Source organism: Ptiloglossa arizonensis, chromosome 8 (genome assembly GCF_051014685.1).
Source record: "Ptiloglossa arizonensis isolate GNS036 chromosome 8, iyPtiAriz1_principal, whole genome shotgun sequence".
Classification (NCBI taxonomy): Eukaryota; Metazoa; Arthropoda; class Insecta; order Hymenoptera; family Colletidae; genus Ptiloglossa; species Ptiloglossa arizonensis.
In genome coordinates, this window is record NC_135055.1 from 21412779 (window position 1) to 21423594 (window position 10816).

General features: G+C 38.1%; 2 protein-coding genes across 3 annotated transcripts in view; one reads left to right on the forward strand and one right to left on the reverse strand.

Moving 5' to 3' along the window:
• Positions 1-10816, reverse strand: part of LOC143150411 (uncharacterized) — a 27597-nt gene continuing 16781 nt past the window's right edge. The window contains exon 12 of the mRNA XM_076318677.1: positions 1-1006. Coding sequence (XP_076174792.1) covers positions 971-1006 — 36 coding nt within the window. The 3' untranslated portion in view covers positions 1-970. The remainder of the gene's footprint in view (positions 1007-10816) is intronic.
• On the forward strand, positions 1358-10669 carry LOC143150410 (ubiquitin-conjugating enzyme E2 J1). 2 transcript variants are annotated; one of them, XM_076318669.1, is made up of 8 exons: positions 1358-7678; positions 8630-8643; positions 8825-8852; positions 9149-9215; positions 9565-9770; positions 9843-10033; positions 10161-10278; positions 10347-10669. In XM_076318669.1, exons 1-8 carry the CDS (start codon positions 7595-7597, stop codon positions 10593-10595), a joined length of 957 nt encoding a protein of 318 aa, XP_076174784.1. In that variant the 5' UTR covers positions 1358-7594; the 3' UTR covers positions 10596-10669. The 2 variants fall into 2 exon arrangements, with proteins under 2 accessions (XP_076174784.1, XP_076174783.1); XM_076318668.1 differs by lacking the exons at positions 1358-7678; positions 8630-8643 and adding an exon at positions 8059-8160 and having other exon boundaries at positions 8825-9215.

Here is a 10816-nt window from a genome sequence, read left to right on the forward strand (position 1 = left end):
CCGCGCTTTTTTCATCGTCGAGTCGAAAAATCTTCAAAGTCTACTTGCAACCCCTCCGCAACTATCAGGGTAACCCGAATTTTTTTTTTTTTGTTTAAGAAAGGAGCGAAAATCGTTTCGAGAAAAATACAATTCAAACTATCGTTACGTACAACAAAGTTTCCATTCTCTTCCCATCGCGAAGACAACCTAACCTCTTTACTTACATTTCGTTCTAACAGGTCCACGCCTAAGTCATCCGCTTCCTTTGTAATGTAAAATATTAATTGGGGAAATATTCCTCACGAGTCGTTCGACAAAGTTGTAACAATTTTATATCCACGTTTCGATAAATGTCTCAATACTTCTGGACGGGGGTTTACATCACTACCGCCATCTTCGATATTTATATTTTCCCGCGTTTCGGCGCGGCGTTCTATATTTACACACACACACATACACACATATATTTATTTTGCCATCACAGCGTTTATATTTATTCTCAATTATTCGTAGCGATCGATCGATTGAAAAAGAAAAAAGAAAAATAATTCCCCACCCCCCTCGGCTGCGTTTTATCTCCGCGTTCATCGTCGCCGGTTCTCGTCGCGTCGATTTCCTCGGCGACGGCGCGTCTCGATGGACGATCGTGAAACCGTGAGTCCGCCGCGCTGCTTATCGTGTAATATTTCTAGTAATAAAAATGGCGCCGCGGTTGCGTCGCGGGCCTTTCTCGTCGTTTTCGCTGTTCTTTCTACCTCCTCTCTCTTAAGAATCGATGAACAGCGGAAGTGGACGCGCGCGAGCGATCGCGACGATGAACGCGCCGATCGGTACGCGTGGAAGTCGGAATTGGGATAGTCACGGACGTGCGAAGTAAAAACCGGAACGTGATTAAACGGAGGGTAAACCGTATCTAGATGAAGAAGAAAAAGAGGAGAGAAAAAATAAAAGAGAAACGGGAAAAGTTGGTAGTCAAAGGCCACTTCCGTCAGCCAATCATCGGCGGCAGTGTAAGAATTACGGTCTGAAACATAATAAAGATAATGAAAGAATATTATTATAAAATGAAATGAATTAAATAAGATATATATATATATATTATATATATACACAAAAAAAAATATTATATATATATATCTCTCTCTTCTCACTATGATAAAGATATACAGTGAATAATAATTCTGTCTCTCTTTGCTACCAAGTTGTACTTATTCTTAATTGATTTACTTGTACAAAAGAATGTGTTAAATAATAATGAAATACATAATATAATATACATCTATAAATAATACATATTATAAATATATAAATATATTATATATAATATAGTGTTAATTAAATATTATTATTATTATTATTATTATTATCATCATTATTATTATTAGTATTATTAGTACGGTCATCGTGAGACACGGTTATTCTTATTTCGTTATTGATTATCATTATTATTATTATTCCTATTAATTATTATCGTTACCATTAACGACGTTACCGATGCTACTTACTATTGTCACATCGTCACTATCGAACGCGAGAGATAAAAGAAAAAAAAACAAACAGTACGTAAGTGCGTGAATGAATTTTCGAAGCGCGACAAGAGCCGCTGGTAAAGATAATATACGTACGTTATATTGTCCGTTACCACTGTTCACTATTGTGATGATCGTTTCAACAGCTACACGGCGAGGGTGACACGATAATGGTGATTCAGGACGTAAATCGGTATATTTCGGCGCGTCTTCTGGTGTACTGACTCGAGTACGATCTTTTGTTTCGTTGAACACACCCATCTGCTTTACCCAGGCTGTACGACGAACGAAAAATAAATTCGCATAACCCGATCGAGAAGCGTTAACGCGAACACGATGAATAACGTCGCGTCGCAAGTTTTAATTTCCTCGTCCTTTCGCGGAAGATTTTCAATCCTAGATTACGCGCGACCAGCTTATACTTGTTCCGCGCGAAAGTCCGTCTACAATTTCCGGTGTTCAATTTTGAAGTGCAATTTACTTCGATACGAAGTTACCCTGTACATCGTCTCGAAACATCGAAGCGTGAGATTTCCCGTCGATAAAATCGGCCTCCGCTTCGCGTTGCAACGTTGCTCGTACTGTAACTCGCGAGACGATATATCGGTTATCGACGCGTAAGATCGTAGATACGCGATATAGGATGTACAGGTCAACTGAAACGTATTGGAATTACCGTTGTTCCAGAAACGAGAAAACCACTCGATCGTGATCGATAAGTTATCATCGCGAGTCTTTAGTTTTCGTTCGCGAAACGATTTTTTCTATTTTTTTTTCTTCCTTTTTACGCGCATCGAGTGACAAGAAGAAGGTAATCAAAAAGCAACCACGAGGAGAACAATAACGTGATCGAAACAGAAGGACAGAAGTTGATACGATTCCTGAACGCGAACCCGTGTCCCAGCGTACGTTTTTATGCAGTCGCCTCTTTAATATTGTACATAATTGTGCGCGTGTCTTGATCCTAACATGTATCGTGTCGTAGAATCTCTTTAGATAGGTGAAAAATCATGATCGATCGTCGGTAAGTCGTCGGGAACGTTATCGACTCGGCTCGGATCACCGTGTGATCGTTAACGTATCCGTTCGCGTGTGGATCGTTATCGATTCGTAACGGAAGGATCGATCCTGTGACGAAATATCATTGCTGGTCGTTTGTTTCGATCTTTCTGGGGCGAAGTGCAATTGTTGCCTTCATTACGATAGGAACGAATGACAATTATAAATTGTAGAATTTTGTCGAAACGAACAACGCGCGAGTCGCCGATCATTTCTTTTGTTATCGACAGAGAGAGAGAGAAACGTCTCGTTAAATCATAACAGGATCGACCTCGACGTTCGTGTCCTTTTACCAACGAAGCTGTACCGAGAATCCGGCTGTTTCGTGGAAAGAACACGGACGTCTCGAGTTACATCCGAACCGTTCTCCCGTTTTCGTAACGGCAGATCCACGTGTTCTTTGCTGACGCGATCGATGCATCGAATAATCTATAAAACTCCATCGACGAAACGAACACGCGAAAATCCAACGAACAAACTACTTTTCAATTCTTGCTGCACCACCACTTGCCGAGCGTAATTCGATGGTATCGAACCATGTCTCGAAGCGTTGCATCAGATTGACGTCGCAAAGTCCGAACCGGAGGAAACGAGAACTGTATTATAATGTAGAAGCGTGTATATCGTTAAGCTTACGATTGGGGTGAACCCAAAGCCTTTCTCTTAGACTTACGTGCGCGTCCACCGAAACGTCCTCTCGAATCCCAGATCGATTCCTTTTACGTGCATTTCGAGTCTCGTCGTGTACGAGAGGAAGACAGAGTACGGGTATAATAACGTAACGTGCGTTAACATGTAACTTTGATACGCGACCGAACGTCCACGATTATGTTACACGGTCGGGTTACGTGCACCGTGGTTACGAAAATTTAAGAATCTCGTCTTCTGCTACCGATCTTGAAAACAATTACATTTTTGCCTCTTCCGTGAAGCTTCCGTGATTTATTCTCGAACAAATACGATCGTCGAAGGATTTCGTTTCTACAACGTGAAAAATATAAACGATGCGAAATGGTTTATTTTTTCTTCTCCCACGAGAAGGGAATACATACCCGGTTTTCAATTGTACACAATTTCCGATCGCGGTGCACGTAACCACGAGACCACCGTGCAAAGTAATTCTGCACGTTTCCAGACACACACACACACACACATACACGTGTTATATTTACGATTAAAACTCGATCGATCGGGAAATCGAGCAGCCGGTGGTGGACTAGCGATTTCTTAGATTGTTACGAACTCGTTCGAGATACTTTGTCCCTCCGTGATGCGAGCAAGAACGGCTAATGAGGATTTTACCATTTTATCTACATTTTTCAGACACGCACTCTTTTTCTCTATCTCTCTTTGTATCTCTTTATATTTCTGTCTGATGTTGTCCCGCGATTTGTAGCGCCATCGACAATCGTACGCGTCCATACTGCAGTGCCTAGATTTTCGATCAGGGTGAAATCGAACGAAGGACTCGGGGACTCGAATCGGAAGGAACTTCGATTGTGTTATCGATTCTCAACCAATTATATGTAACCGTTCCAAATATAACCTCGCGCGAGAATAGTTCGTAGTTGTTGTGTAACTTACGGCGAAAAAGCATTGTGGAAAAGTTGCCGAATCGATCGATACCCCAGTGACACCGAAAGGAAAAAAAAAATGGATCGTGTTCGAATTTGTAAAATTTTCGTATATTTGTATGTTTCAATACCTTTTTTAACTCCGTGGTCCCCATCTACTGAAACTCCGACGACTAAGACACCGGAAGGAAATTATTTGAACGCCCATCGAACCTCTTTCGATTAATCGATAAGCAATACGACAGCCTCGTAGGCGCGTACGACTCGATAAGATGGCGCACGTTCACGGAACAGAATTTTTGCGATGACTTATAGGCGGTTATATACATGTATATACGCATATATAGTAGGTACACGTACCAAATTAAGTTGCGTGCATTCTCATCTTTTTATATACGTATATACACACACAGAGGGAAGGATAGATACACGATAAGGTACACACGAGACCATAAACTAAATATACATACGATATACGGTATTATATATATATGTATGTATGTATGTATGTATGTATATACATATATACGAATAACCGGATGTCTGTACAGCGGAAGCTTCTCCCGTGCGAAACGAGTCCGCGAAATTTTGAAAGTACCTTTTGTCGAAAGGAAGAAGCTCCTGTCGTTAAACGAATCCGATCGATTTTACGATGTACTACACGAAAGGGTAAAAAGGGTTGATTCTTCGTGGCTTTTGCACGATGCGTCGTACTCGTACCGAAAATTTCAAGGGAAAGGTTTTGCTGGATGAATGCATTGGATGCGTTCGTTGCGATTCGCCGAAGAATTCGATCGTTCGCCATTAAAATTTCCCCTCTCTTCCTCGTTGATTAAAATAAACACGGCTCAGCGTACGACTATACTTGGGCCGGAAAGTATTGTTCAAGGTCACTGAACGACTACTACCATTCAAAGAGACAACATTTTATCGGAACTATAAATGATTTATCCGATTCAAAATATAATTTTTGTTCATCGAGTAACAGATACAAAGTTGTTCGTCGTTTTATTCGTTGATCGAAACGTTTACCCAAAAATGGAGGTTGCGCTCGAATCTCTGATATCTACTGTCTGGAATATAATTCTTGTACATATTATACACTCGGTTGAAATTGGAGCTTCATTGATACTTTCGATCTAACAATTGACTAAAAATCGTTGCCCGATAATTTAGCATCAATGTGACAATTCCATTGATCGCACAAAATTAAAAAGAAAACGAGAAATTCTTTTAAAGTCGGAACACGATCGATCGAATTCACCGGCCAATCACTTTTATGTACCTGTTGCGATTGATTATTTGTCTGCTATCGCCGCGAGCATATGTATATATGCGTATGTGTGTGTATATATCTATATGTCATACCGTCACCATTATTTTGTAATTATCGTTAAATGTCATTGACTGCTTGCTATCCGCGATTTCTGATCCGTCATACATTTATATCGGTAATCGTATGTACATATCGAATTAAAAACAAACCCAAAAATGAAAAAAAACGAGAAGGAGAAACGGACAAAATATCAGCGAGACGACGTGAGAGCGAGCATTTTGATTCGTCATTCGGCCGACGCATCGTAGGCTCTTTCGTTTCTCCGTGTGTGCAACGAAAATCGCCTTTTATGGTGTGACCAGATTCCTGAAACATCGGTCGGGCACAACGCGAATACGGAAACATCCGTAAACTCCCCTTTCTCCTCGACGGAGGAAAAGTAATCAAAAATGGAAAAAAAGTAATCAGTCGCTGGTATTTCGGAAAAATATTTTCGTTCCTTTCTTTCTTTCGCGCGTTATATCTGTCTGACTGCCAAATATATAAGAACCAGGATATTGTCTGGGACTAGGTTAGGTTAGGTCGTATCTGGTCACATTAACCTTAACGCGAACAAAAGGCGTGGATTGAACGAACACAACGGAAGCGAAAGAAACAACGAAGCTGGGGTGAATCGATCGCGAGGAATGTATCGTGGTGAAACACGGGCGAGCAAGGAGGACGCGCGGAGTCGCGATTTTAACCAATTTTTCCATGGAAATCGTAGCCTTAGACTTCGTTTCTCTTGTCAGTTTTATGCGTCGATCGCTCGACGGATCCATCGGTTCCGCGATGCCTCGATGAAAATGCAAACGATGGCGATAGGTAGGCGGGCGCAACGATCGTTGAGAGCGACACTTTCTCGAACGTCGGAGAGAGAAAAGGAACGCGTCGCTGCTAAAGGTTTCGACCGTTCAAGGCCACTCGACGATTCTCCCCACCACCGTACCGTTTCACTACTTCTCCACTCTGCCTTTGATACTTTCGCTCCGCTACCCAATCCCGTCTCATAAATAGAAAACGCAAACTTGTAAATCACGGCCGAAATCTTTTACATCGAATATTTGTGAGTGCGTTTTGAAGTTACCATATTCGGGGATGCTTTCTGATTTTCGAAAGGGCACGGAACATTGTGTGTCCTTGGTTTCGAAAACGGTTTGCAAGAGAATTCTTATCGCGACCTCTTTCATTTAGAGTGGCAAATTGATCAAAATTGAAACGTCGTTCTTGTAAAACATGATTCTGTCTTCGCGCCTTATCTAATTTCCGTGTTCATTGTACATCGTCCACCGACTATAAATTGAAAGCCTGTACGACGTAATATGACTCGAAATAGGTAGCGCACAACTCGCGGTTATTAAAATTAACGTTCGCTATAAAAATCGTGAAACATTGATTCCCATAATGGATCGTTGCTTGTGAGTTCCCGCCCACTCGTCGAGGTTTCTTTTCGAAGAGTCACGTTTGCAAGGTGTATCCGTCGGGCATGCACAAAACACTGCATGAATCGTAATCGAACTTATATTTGCGGCATTCGAAGAATGGCATTCAACGATAAAACTGTACATACGCACGTTTACTATTATCTATTTACTATTACGAGAAATCTTACTCCTAAGATCTTCGACTGTACGACTTTATCGAAATGAATAATTCTGGTGAAGGAAACGACGACAACCAGAAAAAGAAAGCGAACTGCATTGCATACATTGTTTAGCGCCATTGTGAACTCTATCCCTTCTTACGAGATAAGCATAATTATATTTGTTTATATATACATATACATGACAAACATACGTATAGAAACATTACGACTATTATTATTATTATTACTATCATTATTATTATTATTATCATTATTATTATTATTATTATTATTATTATTATTATTATTATTATCATTAAGATTATTATAATTATTATTAAATATGGCCACCACTATTATTATTATGATTACTATCAGTAAAACGATGAAGGTACGGTGGATAATTGCTAAAATTAAATAAAAGATCTTACTTATACATAATTATAAATACGTCATGATGACATATTCATAACAATTAATTATTACGATAACGTAATGAACATTATTATTATTACTATTATAAATAACACCCTATTCCCATTTGATGTGAATGTTTACGTTGTTTTATGATATTCAGAATATTCTAAAAATAAAGTCTATAATTTCCACGAATTATCGCGTTTCTTTTCTTTTTGCCCCTTTGTCAACATAGGTCGAATTAATTATGTAAAAGGTAGAATTTAAAATTTTTTAAATCTTCTTTTTCAACACCGTCTATGTATGTTTATCAACTTTGATAAATTGTCCTTCCTGAACGATAACGTGTCACGTCTAAATTTATACTATAGATTTATACTTCATACGCAAGAATTATCTAAAAATCGTGTATTACGTCTTGTTGATAATGCACAATTTATTTACGGAAGCTTGCTTTATGTAATCGACAATGGTATTAATTTCCTGTGGTTATCACTCTATCTCCCTCTCTACGTGTATATACTGTCTGCATTTAGTATCCGTAATTGGATCTTGCAGATCAAGCGAAACCCAACATTCATCGAATAACTTGATCGTACTTGAGTAATTATGTTTCCGTGAGTACCATCATGTCGTTTCACATTAATTCCTGCAACCTCTAGAACACTGCTCTGTCTGTATGTGATCACCATCTCAAAGGTAATGAACTTCGATTAACATATTGTTAATTTCAGTATATTTAACTTTACTTTCATTAAATTCACATATTTAATTTAATCTTAATGATTTTATATAATATTGTCAAAAGCAGTCACAGTAATTTCTACAAATAACGAAGTTCATAAATTCATACAGGAGCTTATGTACGAAGTCATCTTAGTGAAAACATTAGGTTTGTAGTCAACCATTTTTTTACCGAATCCAGAAACAACAATAAAGGGACATGTATTCGTACAGAAAATTATTCATTTACAAACTAGAAAATTAAATATCTCAAAAATGTTTAATTCGCGAACTGTTTATTGAAATTTGTATTACTTCTTTTCATAAGCTCCGGTAATTAATCAAATTTGATTTATGTATGTAATTCTGAAACACCTTGTAGAAAAATATTTCTTGTTTAGAATAATCAAGGTGCGTTTATAGCTCGTTAAATTAAAAATCATAGTTCGCAAAACGCTCGTACATATCCCTTTATTTTCACTCTAGATTCTCGAAGATCTTGCTCGATTTATTGGCTTTACTGCTATCGTATCTCTTACTCTCGTGAATGATTTAATACGAAAGATGAATAGATAAATGATCAAAATTGTACGCTTAATAACGTCTTGTTGACTGACAAAAACATCTTTAACCCATTTAGGAAATTCTGGAAATATCACGCCAGACAGGTCTGCATGTATTTACGAACAAACTTCAAGAGGCCGAACTGACCTATGCGCGCGCGCGCGCATGCGATAAGCGCGGCCACTTTCACGTTATTTTTTGCGCGATCGTATACCGCTGCTCCTATTAGGCCACGTCAAAATTAACTTTGTCGTCGTTACGTCGAGCAACGTATTCCTTTTCGAATAGTGAGGGTGCCTTGGAGAAAAATGTGAAGAATGCACAGCGATTGGCTACGTCGGTGCATCGAGGCCGTCTGACAAGGCGATAGCACTCAGCTCGAGTACTATTTTTATTCCAGTTTTTAACCTCGACCGACCCGCTCCCAAAAATGTCATTTGAGGGGAAATACAACGCGAAAAGCCCCGGTAAGTTTTCTCAGAAAATGAATTTCCATACTTTCGTTCCTGGTCACGATTCTGCCAACGACGCACGGACCAATCTGCTTTATTTTTTTTCCTGTTTGTTTCTTTTTCATTTACAGAAGAGTGTTATCTTTAGAAATTAAGCTCACGTTATCTTGCAATACGTGTTGCTGAACATTTTCTTACAATATGTAACTTTATCAACTAAAGTAGTTGAACTTAGTGAACTGCATGCAGTTAACATAAAATATTAATTTTAATTTGACATTTCATAATTATAATTGGAAGTTGTTGTAAATAATATTATATTATATTGTATGTTGATAACTTAATGTAATTTGAACAATTTCAGCTGTGAAAAGATTAATGAGAGAAGCTCAAGAGCTTCACGAAGCAACCGAAGAATATTGTGCATCCCCTCTGGAGGACAATCTTTTTGAATGGCACTTTACGGTACAAGGACCACCATCCACAGATTTTGAAGGTGGCATTTATCATGGCAGAATTTTACTGCCACCAGAATATCCTATGAAACCCCCAAATATTATATTGTTAACAGTAAGTCTCCTTAATATCAAGCAACCATTTCGTGTTCGAATTAAAAAGACAATGTATATATCATTTTTCTAGCCAAATGGCCGATTTGAAATTAACAAAAAGATATGTCTCAGTATTTCTGGACATCATCCTGAAACATGGCAGCCTTCTTGGAGTATTAGAACAGCTTTATTGGCTTTGATCGCTTTTATGCCAACACCAGGAAATGGGACAATTGGTTCTTTAGATTATACTAAGGAAGAAAGACAGAAACTTGCGAAAAAGTAATTGATACAACTTTTTAGATATGCAAATATTGAGCTGTTTTTCTGTACTGTGATAATTATACGCTATAATAATACTTTGTACATTATATTGTACAAAGTGTTTATAAAAATTCTTTTATTATAGATCTTTGAATTGGCAATGTGACACTTGTGGAAAAGTTATCGATTTGTTATCCAAAACTACAGTTAAAAAACCTATTACAGAAGAAGAACGAACTATGTTGAATACAATTGCCTTGAAGGTAATTTTATAATGGTATTATGTAAATTTTTATAATCTATCAGGCTTTTCAAGAAACAATATTTTCAGGCTGATGATTCGCCTACGTCAGACACATCTTTTATGGTCAACACAGACAGTATTTCAGAAAATGAACTGAGACAACGTAACGTTGACACGACTGCTACCGAAAATCAAGATCGACAACAATCGGATGTCACAGTTAACCAACAAGTAGAGACAATGTCATCTTCTAATGATTTATTTTGGAGCATACTTATTGCCTCCTTGGTGTCAGCGATAATTCTACTTGTTTTGCGGCGACTGTTTCTTGTTTAAATTACTCTAAATGTAACAAACGTTATAATTGTAAGTATGTTAACAAGACGAAGTAAATTTTGTACACATTTTAAGGATAGCATTTTTAAACTTAGAAAAAAATGGCAGATTTATACACACTATACGAATCTGGTTTCTATAAAAACATAATTTATGGCAGAAACATGACTGCACTGATATATCCACTTTAGTACATATCTACCTTGCTCCTATAGACAAGT